At 33.9% G+C, this 16,427-nt stretch overlaps 1 protein-coding gene and 1 long non-coding RNA gene across 2 annotated transcripts; both read right to left on the bottom strand.

The window, feature by feature from the left end:
• Positions 1–1,096: 1,096 nt before the first annotated feature.
• Positions 1,097–12,045, bottom strand: LOC145557442 (chaperone protein dnaJ 15-like). Its single transcript, XM_081618628.1, has 12 exons — positions 11,841–12,045; positions 11,268–11,544; positions 10,191–10,314; positions 7,336–7,418; positions 7,139–7,250; positions 6,713–6,817; positions 6,567–6,617; positions 3,476–3,565; positions 3,274–3,382; positions 3,027–3,175; positions 2,668–2,721; positions 1,097–1,730 (listed from the first exon to the last, which is right to left on the bottom strand). The coding sequence occupies exons 2-12, from the start codon at positions 11,393–11,395 to the stop codon at positions 1,497–1,499; spliced, it is 1,239 nt and encodes a 412-aa protein (XP_081474754.1). The 5' UTR covers positions 11,396–11,544; positions 11,841–12,045; the 3' UTR covers positions 1,097–1,496.
• A 1,606-nt stretch (positions 12,046–13,651) lies between these two features.
• LOC145598889 (uncharacterized) lies at positions 13,652–16,155 on the bottom strand. Its single transcript, XR_014103655.1, has 4 exons — positions 15,908–16,155; positions 14,666–15,119; positions 14,263–14,574; positions 13,652–14,155 (listed from the first exon to the last, which is right to left on the bottom strand). It is a non-coding gene; the product is annotated as an uncharacterized LOC145598889 (long non-coding RNA).
• Positions 16,156–16,427: the final 272 nt, after the last annotated feature.

Consider the following 16,427-nt stretch of genomic DNA (forward strand, 5'->3'; position numbering starts at 1 on the left):
TATATATATATATATATATATATATATATATATATATATATATACACACACACACACACACACACACACGAAGTATTAGATTGTCTTTCTTATTCACAATTTCCTTCCCATCAACTTGTATGTTTTGATACCGAGAGCTAATACACATACAATCATTGTATGTTGTCCCTACATACAACATCATTAGGAATTAGACACATCAACAGAAAATGGGAGATAATTAGGAGTCAAATATAAATTGAATTTAATGGAACTTGTGTATTATTTTAGCCAATAGAAACATGACAAATGAGAGTTATATGTAGGGACCACATACAACAATTGTATGTGTAGCCTTTACCATTGATACCTCGTATACTCCAACATTTTTGGCACTTGGCAGCAATATATTGTCTCTAGACCTGGCAAACGAGTTGTTCGGGTCGGGTCACTTTCAAGTCAGCAAATATTCGGGTCGGGTCGGCAAATATTCGAATCGGCAAATATTTGGATCGGGTTGGGTCACCAAAATAAATTCTTTACAAGATAGTAGGAAAAATAAAGTAAAATCGTGAGTACCTATTGCTTAGGAAAGAAGAGAATCCCTAATATAAGTATTTCACCCTATTCACTTCAGGAATTGGGTCATTTTGGGTCATGTGAATTCGGGTAGGTCGATTCGGGTCAATCAATACGAGGTTAAATCGGGTCAGGTCACTTCGGGTTTCAAGTCACTTTAGATCAGGTCAAGTTCGGGTTTCGGTTCATTTTCAGGTCAACTCCATTATGAGTATTTCATCGAACAATTACACGTTTATGGTTGATGTGAAAGTTTCTGGACATTTTATTTGGAACTGCTAACAGCTACCTTTGGTCTCTACACATTATGCTCAAATCGTAAGAGTTTCTTACAACTTTACATTGTACCAGGGATGAGAAAAACACGACAACCACAGGCCGGCAGTACCGCAGTACCCTTGTAAGTTGTAACTTTCCCTAACAAGGGACTTAACATGCATAAATGTATCTATTGGTTATAGCAGTTCAATTGTTTGCTTCATCCAAATATCAAATAATGCAACAGTAATTCTGCAATGAACAAACGCTTCACGCATACTGCTCATAATGTATACAAGCATATTGCTAGAACCAAATTGTCAGGTAAATCAAATAATGAAGATTTTATACTTACAACAAAAAATTCACTCATTTTAAAAATATCTACAACAGACCATAAAATATCAATCTCTTCCTTGATAAATAACAAACACATACAAAATACATTTTAAAAAGAACTCGACTTATCGAACAAATATCCTTCTACCTTTTTGTATGTTCCCCTCTCCGTTCTTCTAGGGCTGAAAGCATAGGTGAAATAATCAGATTATCGGAATCATTGGGGGGCAAAAATTAAGCTATGGATACAAGGTGATCACTGAAAGGGAAGTACAAGCAATTGCCTAAATCCCATCAGAAAATCAAAAGTGAATTGGTTTATGCATCTCCGCTCAAAGCAATCACCCAAGCTTCTTATCAGACCCCTTGAGATTGAGATTGAACCACCTCTTCCGAGATGATTTGTCTTTTCCATCAGAGCCTCCATCTTCCACTGGGCTTTCACCCCTGGCTTCATCAGCAGAAGTCTTACTTGTACTTCCATTTGACAAATTGCTAGCATTTCCAGTACTGAGTGTTCTGACCACAGTGAAGGCAGAGTGAATACTGTCTCGTTGCTTTAGTAGCTCATCAACCTATAGCAAGGACATAAGAATAAAATAATGATATGGTTAGTTTTGACATAGTGTAATGCAGGCATCATGGTGTTAACCAGGAATCAATTCAGTTTTTTTGCACTTAAGATGCCATGATAGGCCTCATTTTTGCAGACCAGGGCCTAACTCACAAGAAATAAATAGTTCAATGGGTGATTTTAATCTTTTTGTATACAAATGAATCTTGAGAGAAGACGGGCCTAAATGTATTTGTTTATTTTCTATTAGTAAAAATAAATACGGAAATAAATAAAAAAATGGGAATAATAAAGAGGTACGGAGGCACTCAAGTAATGCTATACAGTCTGCACCAGTCAATAGGCAGCCTTCCAAGACAAAGGGTTCCAATGATACATCTAAGATGAATGAGATTCTGGTACAAAAAATGAGTAATTTGACACTTCTCAAAACAAGATATATCAACCACAATAACATCGGGTCTATAACAATTATGTACCCCAACAGTCAAATTTAGGGTGCTAGGTTTTTGTTTTTTTTTTTTTTTTTGGACAAAATCCCATGTTCTACCCCAACTGAATTTTTACTAAGTGTTAATCTAAGACCACACTGATAAATCTACATTTGATAACTATATCACTGTTTTGGGTTACATTTGGAAATTAAAATTCAACAGACTCATTTGGATAACCAAAACTTATGCACAAGTTTAGATATCGGTCATTTTATGGTTTATATTTGGACCTGGTTGATGGTTGAAGGGCTCATCTTGGTGTAAGTGTGAATAAGGGTTAGTTATATATATGGACCTTACACAAATTGATTTTAGACTCACAGCTCAAATACCCATTATACGGATTAAAATCCAACTCAGGGAGCCAACTAAATACCCAAGTCAAAATAAACTGATATTCCGTACCTCTTAACTAAAACTATGAAACAAAATGATCATACTTACAGATTGTTTTTCTTGGTTGTATCTGTTTGTCACTTCTTGAAAACGAGCTAACGCCTGCCATTAACACAAGTCACAAAAAAATATTGCACAATAAAGCACCAAATACACAGATTTTACAGAAACGAAGGGCATAAAATTATTATCTCCTCCGTTCCCCTAATATTGCAACAAGGGGGATGACATGTTTAAGATGAGGAAAGAGATAGAGAGAAACAAATATAGGGACCCATGTGATGGGGAGAGAGGGAGAGAAAACATGTGCATATATGGTAATATTGCTGTGAAACTTCCTAAAATGGTAATTGTTGCAATTTAGGGGGAATGGAGGAAGTATTTGTTAAGAATACAAGCAGTTGTACCTTCCTGTACTCTGATTCAAATTGACGGAGTTCATTTCTTTTTCTCAAAATCTGTGCCTCAATGTCCATCAATTTTTCTGTCGTTTCTTCATAAGATTTTACACAAAGTGCCTCTATTGTGTAAGATGCAGGTTTGAAAAAGTTATCACCTACAATATAAATATTGGTTAACTACATCATAAATCAATGCAACCATATAAAAGTTGAACATCAGTGAAACGTGACAGCTTGATGGAGTTATTCTGACCGTAGACAGCAAATATGTGAGTGCCTGGCTTCAATTCTGAGACTTCACAAGGTTGTAGACCCTCCAACCTTTTAAAGAAAGCAGCTTCAGGATCCTTGGCCATTGCTAACTGAAGAACCACAGATTAAATAATTAGGATCACGTACAGCCATGAACAACAATAGCTCGATTTCAGAAATGACATTGCATTCCCAATTCTTACCGCATTTACAGTTGAATCCAACCTATAAACTTGAAAATGCAGGAAGTACATGCCAGCAGATGTCACCTTGCCTGTCTTTTCACTATCTTCCTGCAAAAAAATGTATTTATTGGAGTCTGTGTTAATTAATTAGAAGAAACAATTCCATTCAGCTAAGTGATTTTTCTCAGAGCATAGCATGGATACTGGAAACTATATGCAACAAAGCAACCTAATAAGAAACCATAGAGCTGCATCCCTAAAGAGAAACATCAAACCCATAGTCTAAACTAGATGCAGCATTCTCTTCTGAAAGAACGAAAAAGAACTTCAATCACTTGGACCACATGGTCAATAGCCCGTACTATTCAGACACCTCATTTTATATCGTGTTAGACCGTTAGGTACTTGACACTTAAATAAGGGTATGGACAATTTATTATCACATTTTGGACAAAAATCATCCAAAATCTTTCATAAAGCAGCTAAGTCTGACACTTAGACAAGATCTCCTATCCAATACTAATAGCCAAGTCTGCGTAACATAGCTTCTTATCATCCATCTGTTTCCCTCTATTCTTCTCAGAGACAGTGTATCAGGACTGCCAGTTCATAAATCTAAAGGTGTGGCCAAAGCCAATTAAGGTCAGAGCCCATACGCTACAAGTAACAGTTAAAAGTGGTACGAAAATCCAAGATAGAAAAACAGATAAGGTCAAAGTGAGGGTTGAATATATTTCAAAGGAAAAGGAATACTTGGATGAGAGAGAATATGTGGTCCAAAAAATCTAAATTACATACGATTTACCGAGAAAGAAAAGATGCCAAGTGAGTAAGAAATTCATGAAATGTATCAAAACAGAAAGTGGATAGCAATTCATGGAACGAAGGTAGTAGTTAATAATAAAATGGCACTCTGTATCATGATAGCAATAGAAAATGAAATGTTTGTGAAATAAGACAAAGGAAAATATCCATATAATAGAAGAAAAGACTGCTTCATCATCAAAAACACCACATACAATCCTAATAAGACAAAGGAAGATATCCATATAATAGAAGAAAAGACTGCTTTATTATGAAAAACATCAAATACAATCCCCGAAAATAAAATTGTATGATATTTCATGAGTCGGAAAGGAATTTGTTCGACAAAAATTTGTTTGCTAGTTAGCAAGACATACACTGAATCAACTCATTGCATGTTTATTAAAAGAAATAACCCAAGCTACCGAACTGAAGGAAATGCTTAGAAGTCTTAGACCTCAACTCGCTTGGGAAACCCCCCTTCCCCCCCCCCCCCCCCCCCCCCCACTCCCCAACACACACACACACAGTAGGATTTAAAAAGATTTATTTTGATGCTTCAAGATATGTAAATGGGAAAGCTGCAATTAAATTCAATAAGGTTTCTACTAAGATATTGGAGTGCTTAATTGATTGGGGAGACTAGTATTATATTTGCGGAAGCAATGACGTTTGATAATTTGCTATTGTCAAGAATTAAGTGATATGTTGTTGAAGGAGACAATAAATGTGTGACTAAAGCAGTTCAAAAATAAATGGAAAGATTATTAATAAATAAATACATGGAAAGCATGTTGGGTTGTTGGGCATTTCACGCTTGTCAATGCATATCTTATATCATCAATATCTTTAAATATAATTTAGTTAACATTAATGAAAGCTACTCCCTCTATTGTTTATTATTAGTTACATTTCGAATCTCTTTGTGAGAGAAAAACAGCCAAATCGTAACATATTATAACAAAGGAAGTAATATTTTGACATTATAAATCAAGAAAAATCTAACAAGATCCCTCATACTATATTTTTCCTAATGTGTAAATCACTAAAAATGGTAAAAGGAGTGTGTGTGAGTCAAATGTTGCGATCAAAAGAGAACGGAGGAAATATCATTTACGATTGTCTACAAGACCTTTCTAAAGGTAAATAACTTTTCAATAACTCATTGTTTTAGAGAAACTGATAACTAATTATTTTAAGGCCATATATGGGCACAAATGTCTGTCCTTTTGTGAGATTTGACCGTTTGAGTTTAATTATACAATATTTTGTATGGTTAAACGTAAGGATACATTACGTGGTCCTCTACAACAAAGATCTAGGAATCCTCCTTTAAAAAAAAAAAAAATAAATAAAATAATTGTACATGATATAAAGTTTTAAAAGAACGGTGCAATAGTCATTAGACTATGGGGAGGGTTGCAATAAAATTCTGTTATGAGTTAGTTTGGAAAAGGTCGAGAAGCAATTAGTGTACACACTACATGTAAGAGAGCTACGTGAGTAAATAACCATTGATTTAAGACATTTGATTTGCTTTGTTTTTAGCTTGTAGTTTGGCAGTGTCTGGCCATTCAAAGGTAGGATTGTATTTTCCTTGGTGTATGATTATTTGCATCACTAATGAAAGCAGTTTTTTCACCAAAATCTCCTCTTCATAATCTTCATCTTCCTAATGTTACATTTAATTTCCAGTTAATTACCAATAATAACCATCTTCTAGCCTTAGCATCAGATTCACAAACCTTGTGTCAACCTCATAATTTTCATTTAATTGAATCTTGCTACACCTAGCCCTAATTTCTCCAAGAGGTATTTTAGTGATGTGCTACATAGGGACTGATCAATTTTATTTGATTAAATACATAACAATGATCTCCTGTGTCCTTTACGATACACCAAATTTTTATTCATAATTATTTTTTGTAACACTTTCACTAGTTACTTTCATCAAAATACTACCTACACAAAAGATGCCTAATAAAAAAACCTTCTCTTTTCCCCTTCAGTCTACGCCTGTGCTCTTTAATTTCCAATTTCTTTTTTTTTTTTAATAATCATTTTTGTCAGATTTGTGTTCAGATGAAAAGACAATAGTGATAATGAAAAATAAAGGTCACATCCCTATACAGATTTTTTTTTGTTGAAACTCCATTGATATGTGTCAAGGCTCCAAACAGTTGACAGCTTTTTTTGCTATTTTTTAATATTGTCAATACTGCCAAATTCAAATTAATAGTAGCAGTTGTTCTTGTTATTAAATCTTGCAATCATAAACAACGTAATAGAAAGAAAAACAAAATACCTGTAATGCTAGTCCATATCCTCCATTTGCATCTTGTTCAAAGTAAAGAAGCTGAAAAATACACCAGAGTGGAGATACAAGATATGAAACCAAATTTGATTCTCTGCAACTGCAATCATACACCATATGATAGATATCAACTATACCTTAAATTTGCTTTGTGCAGCGGAAGTAACACGGACTACAATACCCGCCTGCGCTTGCTCCTCACTTATTGTCACGCCAAAAAAGTGGGCACACTGCTTCTCTACCTGCAAGAAAATGTAACCAAATCAGGAATTTACACCTACACAAGTATATTTTTACCAAATTGGATTAGTTTGTATTGAATCTATTATGGATAAATCAAATGAGATCAAAGATCTAAGTTGACTTCTACATCTAATTTATAGGAGTTAGTAGCATGCTAGTCTATGACTTTTCAATCAATAATCCAACAGCAATAACCATATATGATCACAAGGATAAGCTGTGTAAGTTTGGACTACTTGAAACCTCTAGCATAGCTTAAAATACAGCATAGAGTATTTCAAGTTGGAATAAACAGATTTAAGCATTCATCAAGCAATCACCTTTCCATGAACTGATGATCCAACAGGAAGGGGTCGGACAGTCACAGTTCCATTTAATGCTTCTTCAAGAACATTAGCGGAGATGGTTGTCTTGATAGGAACTCCCAGCTTACTGAGAAAAACAAAGTATGAAAATTGCTAGGTGACATAGGAAAAATTAACTAGACCAGAAAACCAAAACTCAAAGTATATTTTACCTGAATAAGGCAGCAAACACTGTGTTGACAGTCCCAAGGTTTGATAAGTCAATTTCCATATCCATGCCTTCAGCATCCAGAGCCTGATAAATAATTACAGCAAATATCTATAACCCCGCCAATGTAGAATTTAAAAGCATAATATAAATTAAAAGTAGAATCTTCAGGAACATGCTATACCTGGTTTTATGCACAGATATTTACAATTAAAATAGAAATTTTGTAGCTAATTATTAATAGCTCTTTATAGATGCTGTAACAATAATTATCAGCCTTTGATTGTAAAAGAAGGGCAATATCCCCAAGCCTCTATAATCAATCCACCAGTCAACATTATACACAAAATTAGCACTCATCAAACCTTGACTCACCAGTCGCCACTTAACATACTAACCATAAGCTACCTCCTTTGATATAAACTTCCTTTGTGGGAAGAGTGTATTATATATATTAACCAAACCTTTGGCAATAACAGATAATCCATGGTGCACACAATATGATATGGAGAGTACAAAAATTGAGACCTTAACTAAGAACAGTGTATTTCAGGAGTTTATATTTAGGAGAGTAATCCCCAAGAGGAGTCATACGGGTCTATTATTTGCCCGATATGTTGGGAACTTGTTTTTCTTTACTCTGTTGAAACAAAAGTGAATGGGATGTATCAAGACTTTCCATTTTTCCAACATCCTGAGATTATCGCTTCTGTGTGGGCAGTTGGTTGGCGTTGGTTGATATATATATATATATATATATATATATATATATATATATATATATATATATATATATATATATATATATATATATATATATATATATATATATATCTATTACAATCGGATTGCATCAAGGGTCTGCATTAAGCCCTTTTCTTTTTGCAACGGTTCTAGATGAATTAACTAGACCAATTCAAGATGAGGTTCCATGGTGTATGCTGTTCGCAGATGATATCGTTTTGGTGGATGAGACTAAGGATGGGGTTAATGTCAAGTTGGAGCAATGGAGGCAAAGGTTGGAATCTAGAGGGTTTAAGCTAAGTCGGAGTAAGACTGAATATTTGGTATGTCGTTTTGGCACTCAGAGGGGGACAAGCAATGAAGTGGTGAGTTTGGATGGAAAGGATTTGACCATGAGTGAATGTTTTAAGTACCTAGGGTCGATCATCCAGAAGAATGGTGACATTGATCAAGACGTGACCCACAGGATTAAGTCAGGGTGGCTTAAATGGAGAGCGGCCACGGGAGTGTTATGCGACCGCAGCATTCCCTTAAAGTTGAAGGGAAAATTCTACAGGACTGCCATAAGACCAGTGTTGCTCTATGGTACAGAATGTTGGGCTTCTAAGAAAGAGCATATTAAAAAGATGGAGGTTACGGAAATGCGCATGTTAAGGTGGATGTGTGGAAACACTTTAAGAGATAGAATCAGAAATGAGGTTATTCGCAAGAAAGTAGGTGTGGCGGGCATTGTAGATAAATTAAGGGAAAATCGTCTGCGTTGGTTTGGACATGTAAGACGGAGACCCGAGGGTGCACCGGTGCGAAGAGTGGAAGAGTGGGACCATGGAGGGATTAAACGAGGAAGAGGGAGACCAAAGATGACTTGGTTGGAAGGAGTGAGGAAGGATATGAAGTGCATGGATTTACGTGAGGATGAAGTTTTGGATCGTAAGGGATGGAGGAGAAAGATTTATGTTGATGACTACACGGAATAATCAAATTTGGTTCATGTTAGCCGACCCCACTTTTGGGATTAAGGCTTTGATTGATTGATTGATTGATTGATATATATATATATATATATATATATATATATATATATATATATATATATATATATATATATATACACTGGTAACATATAATTTCCATCTTGCTTGTGTTTCAGTTATTTTGATTATTTTGCTTGATTACACCCTGAAATCTTTTCCTCAAAATGTGTGCCAAAAGTGGTATGAAGCAAGTAAAATGGAACGGAGGAAGTACTATTTTAGACATACCCTTTTAACCATTTTTCCCTTATCCCACAATAATTACACATTTCCTCACAACATGAGGCTGCGACATATCATATCAGCCGAGTTGTATTGGTTTTCAAATCTACGATATCGATATTTCCCACATTGTAACGATCTTTTAAATAGACAAAGTTTAAGGCCGAGTCAACCGATAATCTATGGTCTCAGTTGAGCTGGCACTCCAGTACCTACTTTTTAAGACTATTATTCAACTTTTCTCTACTCATTACTCGAACAATGGCTATATATCTATAACATATTCAAAATTATACTAGATTTTTGTCACTATTCTACTACTATTGGTTCTTGAATGATGATTATTATGCAAAATAAATTCCAAAAACTACTTTTAAACCACATTCATGTTGCAACAATCAAGATCCGGTTCGCAATAACCGCATAATCTTCAATGCTGAGATACCGCGATCACGTCCATTACCTTAATTTGAACCACACTATTACTTTATTCAACTTTTCTTAAACTCAACCACCTTTTCACATTCTTTGTTTTTTCTTACTTTATCCTAATTTCTCCAACAAATGTAAGCAATGCATTTAGACAATCCAAAATTGTAAGTATAAATTAAAGTTTTGGTTAAATGAACCATACATAAATTCCATCGATAAAAATATTCTGAAGCGTGTGCTGTCTTATAGATAATGTGGGTATCTGGGTACTAAATTATAGGAGTACGTGACAAAAAATATTAATGAAGTTCTTGAGAGAGAAAGAGAGAGATCGTGACTGAAACTAACATTTATTGGATAACAAACTACATTTTACGAAGTAGATAAACAAATGATTATAAAGTCCTTATAAAGGAGAGCTACAAACCTCAAATCCTGCGGCATCATATTGCCTTCTCTTTTCAGGGTCAGACAATATTGTATAAGAGTACGCAACCTCCTTAAAAAGCTCCGCAGCTTCAGGATTATTAGCATTTTTGTCAGGGTGATACCTATATTTAACCAAATTAAGTACATTACTCTCAAGGTAGGAACTTGAATTAATCACTATACAATAAAGGAATGGTATCTCCCAAAGCACTATACAATAAATTTCTCCAACAACATTAACAAGAACAACTCAGCCCATTCAAGAGAAGCCGAAAGATTTACTTTTCTTATGCTTTATTATCAACTAAATGGGAATGCCACGTCAACTAAACAATATTAGCCAATGACCATTTGTTTTAATTCATGAGTACATTGAAAGCAATCTCTCCACTTAACCAGAACACAAAGGTCCTCCCACAACTGCATTAGACATAGGGGAGGGCAGCACAGATCGAAAACCCACATATCTTGCCTTAGCAGGGAGCATTCTTCAAAGCACCAAGGTAATGTATATAGATTTATTGCCAAAAAATTTTGGATCATGAAATGAAATATTACCTGGTGTAAATATAATTAGAATAAATTAGTGATTATTCAATGCTTCTACTTTGGACAGCGTATGTGCTATAAAGAAAGAAATTTGCGGTTCCTATGCCCCTTCTTGCTTTTGCATTGAATCAAATGCTCATGCATGATGAAAGTAGCAAAAAGTCGCCAATTTTCAACGGAAGCATTAGTACATACATGACAGTAGCTTCCATCTCATAAAATAAGGTAGACCTACAATGGCCTTTCATTGAGTTCAAAATTCGACAAACATCAAAAATCTCGAACCAGCTAATAATTTTAAATTTGATCCAAAACAAGCTAAACAGTAACCACCATCAGCATTGTTTCTTGTTAATAACTACTGACTATTTAAATTCTTCTTGATCAAATGGCAACAAAAAGCCGGAATCATTTCCAACATTAAATAAATTCATATCACAAACAGCTCCGAAATCACAATTTACAGCTCAAATTACACCAATTAAAGCAAAGATACACAACAATAAGCTCAATAACCAAAACTTACTTGAGGGCAAGTTTCCGGTACGCCGTCTTAATTTCCTGATCAGTAGAATCCTTAGTAACACTCAAAACCTCATACGGATCTCTCCGAAGGAGAACCGGGGCCGACGGTCCACCGTTCTTGGAACTCATTCTACCCTAATACACTCCTCAACACCAACACCACTCTTTCTCTCTCCTCCTCACTTTCCCCTCTTTCTTCAGATGTATCTTCACTTAGTACCTCAAATTCCCTTCATTAGCCCCCCAAAAAGGCCACAAATCTTGCACCAAGAAAATGTCTGTCGGCAAAATACACAGCTAAATCATTGAACAAAACATACGAATTCGAGAAAATTCAAAGCATAATTGCAATTAACAAAAAAACACACAAATTTCTGCAATTGTGAAGCGAAATTCGAAACATTGGATCGCACCCAATTCACATAAATAATTGCAACAATCAATTAAATACATAAAATTAAAAAAAAAAATTAAAAAATTATATGAAATTAATCAACGCGAGAAGCTGGAAAGTCAAATTCTAATTATGGGAAGTATAGAAAAAAGTTGAGATCTAAAATGAGAAGAAGAATACCTGCGAAAAAGACGTGAGAATTGAAATTTTGTTTGGTAGAAAAAATTGTTGGCTGTGAAAAATAATTTGTTTGTTTGATTGTTTTTCTCTCTCTTTGTTTCTCTGTTGTTGAGCTTTGGGGCGTTTGGCTGGCAGAGAGAGAAAGAAGAGAAAACTTGTAGAATTGAAAATTTTCAAATGACTGGGCCTTGGGCTGTACTAGGAATTTGGGAAATGGGAATTGAAGAGGTTTTTGTTCAAACTAGTATTTGACTTGGGTTGTGGGTCCTTCATGCATATCTTAATTATAAGATGTATTGAGTCTGGTTTGAGTTGAGTCATATTTGGATTTGATTTTAGTTGAGGTTTCGTTCGAGTTTGATCATATTATTTTAGATCATCACTATAGTGAGTGAAACTATTTTTCACTTTAATTGGGATGGGTCAAATTTGATGTTCGTGGTATTTTGGATTAGAATGGGTCATATACTCGTGTCTTTTGGGTTAAATTCTGTTTCAGCTTGATATGTTTTTTATATTTTTTAGTATGGTTTTGGTTGTTGAATTAGGTTGGATTTGAAATGGTTTTGCGGTGAATTGATTCAAGACATAATCAAGTTTGCTAGGATCAATTTGGCTTGTTAATTATTAGGTTCCAGTGAAGCTCTAATCAAATAATCTTCAAGCCAAATTAGCAAAAATCAGTTAAATCAAGTTTGGGTGTAATAAATTTTATTTTTAGTTAAGTTTCTATTCAAAACATGTCATCAAAAGATTTGTTCTACTTATTTATAATTCTAGTTTTACACAAAACAAACCAACTCTAGCCTCATCATGTTATGCTTAATTTGGGTTAGATTTGTTCTAGTTCAAGTTAATATTAATTTAATAAGGTACAAATGTGATTACTTAAGATTAATAAATAAAAAAAAATAAAAAAGGTTACTTTTAGGATAAATGTGATTATTTAAAATAATCAAAAGCATACCTGAAATGAATGTGAATTCAAACATAAGTGATTATCCTTTTAAGATACATCTTTTCTTAGATTTTAAGCAACATTTCTCTTCGAATTTATCAGGCTAGAATTTGGTTAGATTTTAAATACTCCCAATCATGGGACTCTAGCTTAATGAATAATAAGATGTTATAACTATACTATGTACTTCTTATTAGTGGTTTGGATAGCGATAAGTAAAATTTACGATTATAGTCCTAGACCGAATCTCGAGTCTCTGGTTTTTAAAATATGATCCTGAATTCTGGTCAAATCAATTACATAATACTAAAAGCGAATCTGTAGGAACACTTGGCAACATATTATTAAAAAAATTCCCGCCAAAATTACTTTCTAAATAAAATCGTTATTATATAAAAATAAAGATTGCATTTAGATTATGACCTTTTTTTATTTTTTATATATATAAAAACTAAAATAAACTTCCTAAAATATCAACTTGCACATTATAACTATAAATATTTTCTCTCACATGTTTTAATTGTTTTAATATATTTCATGCACTTTAATACCCGATGAATCGATTCATTAATTTTTATATAATTATATTATTATCATAATTATTCAACAACCGTGCATTTACATGAGGGTTTAACCTAGTATAGGTAAAAAAGTGGAATTTTTTAGTCCGAACATTTTTTTCATTTTCAGAACAGTCTGGACATTTTCAGAACAACCTGGACATTTTCAAATTCACCATATACCCTTCATTTTCCATATATATATGTTCCTAAGTTATCACTTAATTCACCATATTCCCCCCAACGTTTTTAAATTAACCATACACCCTTCAGTTTCCGTACAATACATTAAAATATCCGTCTTTTTTTTTTATAACAAACGTCTACCTGTCATTAGTGTGAAACTTAATTCTAAAATATCATCCTCTTCCTATGAATCTGCCTACATGAGAGTCCAAAATAAACCATGTTCATATGGTAGGAAATTTGTGATAAAGAGCACTGATATGGCTAAAAAAACCTCAAAGGTTGTACTAAAAGTGTGATGCCCGTAAATATTAAATATCTCAATGGTGTAATGCCTGTGAAAATTATGAAGCTTGATTATAACTTTTCTTGTCTTTTCTCTTTTGAGGGGCATGCTCAAAAATACTTGAATTATTAGTTGATGCATTTCTTTTCCTTCCCCTATCTTGAGTTTATTCAGTTGATTTGGTGCTAGCTTGCCGTTTCTTTTTTGCAACATCCTTTCTTGCTTTGCATCCCAACTCCTTGCATATATTGCACTTGTTATTTTGTCATCTTTCATTTATAGCTTCATTAGGGCCTCTTCGTTATTATATGTTTCGCAGGTCTACCTGCACTTCTTTTAAAAGTTAGGGATTAATGTCAGACATATTTAATCTATTGTGTAGGGTTAGCCATGGGGTTAATATGGTCAACATATATATGTTTTTAATCAGACCTTTTAAAGTATGGAGACACAATATCAACACGCTCCAAGCTGTAAATCACTCATAGGCCATGCTTACAAGGTATCCCACACCAACCATTTTTTCCCATCCAGAAGTCACATTCCCAAGTGTGATGAAAAACTTCACATAGTCATCCTTAACTTCAAACTCCTCACCTCCACAAGAAGTGACATGACAAAAACTAGACTCATCACTCCTACTCTCCAAAATATTCTTTACAAATTGAGTGACTTGAGTAGGGTCCATGCCAATTGCTTTATCAAATCTTGCTCTTACCCTCTTCATACACTTGTGTGTAACAGCTAATAACATGAAAGAAAGTTGTTGTTACCTCATATGTCAATTATAGTGCAAATAAGAATTGAATAATAATACATGGTAATTACACATTACCTTGTAATAGTGTTAGTACAGGCATATCTTTATGTGACTTTGTGGATATATTGAATGATTTAGCAAAGTTGGTTGTGTTATGATCACAACAAACTTTGTATCAAATTCATGTCATAACCATTATTCATCCACAACCCTCATATACTGTTGTGCTGCTGCATCATGTATACACTTTTATTTTAAACATTGTTTTCCCAAAGACATAATATTGTATATATATGTGCAATAGCAGCAATCCAAAACAACTTGTGAAAGATTGTTCCACTCCAACTTACAATCTTGCAATTGGCTGGGGTACAGATGTTGGCAGTATACTCTTCTTATTGCTTTGGGGAAACACTACTATAAAAAAAATGGCAAAGAGAGCCATTAAAATATGCCTGAGAGACAGCCTCACAACGGGTCTTTATCTCAGGGGTCTGTTTGATAAAGAGACTCGTTCCTTAGAAGGGGTCTGTTTGTGAGGACAAAGAGACCCGTCGTTAGTTATATTGGGTCTATTACATAAGTTAGGAAATTCATAATTTAGAAGGAAAAAAGACAAGTTATTTGAGATAAGGGGTATGTTTGGTGGTATCAAATAGACATGTCATGTCAATTAACGGGTCTCTTTGTTCTTTGTTTTTGTGTGTGTGTGTATATATATATATATATATATATATATATTTTCTTAATTCAAACAAAATAAAAAAAAATATATTTAAAGTCACTAAAATTTACAACTATAATTACATCAATAAGGCTTGAGTACTACTCCATCTTTTATAATATTGATGAGATATAGTACTCTTGGTCTCTCTGAATTTTCTGGGTTAGGAATTTCTGCAAGGGTAATCTCATTGCTTATTAGACAATGAAGCGAAACGAAATAAATCATAAGACTTAAAAACTAAATTGATTTGAGAAATAATTACATTATCAAACAATCATATCAGAAAAATAAGAATTCTTCAAATGAACACTTACCAAATCAATTGAAACTCTATGTTAAAATTGGGTATTTCGAAATTCCCACTAAATATTGTCAATTTAGTCAATTTTAATATTTCCTAGATGTGAAATTCAAATTTAAGGGTAACTAAAGTAAATAAAAAAAAAAAAAAGGGATTAGTAAAGAAAATTATTAGGCAATTCAAAAGAAGGTTAGAGGATGAAATTAAGAATAGGGTATTAAATAGAAATTCAAAAACTTGAAACATGAAAACGTGGAGAAAAATAGGCCAAAACATTTTGAGAATTTACCTTGAATGCTTAAATCTAGATCTTATTACACTGAAGCACTTCACAACTGTCGTCGGTGGCTAAGCAAAGAGGGATCTCGAAGGCAGAGACTTCTTAAAATACAAGGAGCATGCATATATATGTTCGAAAAAGTCGTTGATGAAGGTGGAAAAAGAAGGAGAAGAAGCCATTGATGAGAGAGAAAAAACTAGAGGTGAATGAGGAATGAGTTTTTGAGGAAAAAGTTTGCAAAGGAATGTCGGTGAGAAACAAAGAGATGCAAAGGAGAGAGTGTAACACCCCCAATTTACTAACAAATTATAAACAAGAATTAAAGGAAAAATAAACAACCTTTGAATAAAATTGCGGAAGCATACACCTAAATCGGAGGTATCACCGCCACACTTGACAACTTGTCAAGTGCCAAGGCTTACAAAATCCCAATAATTACAACCAAATAAATCTAGGTGAGCTATTTATACAACTTTACAAACTCGTCATAGCAATCTAATCGAAACACTTGAGCTCCTTTAGTTACGAT

The sequence above is a fragment of the Chenopodium album genome, chromosome 1, assembly GCF_948465745.1.
Source record: "Chenopodium album chromosome 1, dcCheAlbu1.1, whole genome shotgun sequence".
NCBI classification, from domain to species: Eukaryota; Viridiplantae; Streptophyta; class Magnoliopsida; order Caryophyllales; family Amaranthaceae; genus Chenopodium; species Chenopodium album.

Coding starts and splice junctions, on each gene's coding strand:
- LOC145557442 (XM_081618628.1), bottom strand. CDS start 11,395: ATGAGTTCCAAGAACGGTGGACCGTCGGCCCCGGTTCTCCTTCGGAGA. Junction 7,419..10,190: donor ATGATGCCGCAGGATTTGAG/GTTTGTAGCTCT, acceptor ATTATTTATCAG/GCTCTGGATGCTGAAGGCAT. Junction 2,722..3,026: donor TTGAATCAGAGTACAGGAAG/GTACAACTGCTT, acceptor TGTTAATGGCAG/GCGTTAGCTCGTTTTCAAGA.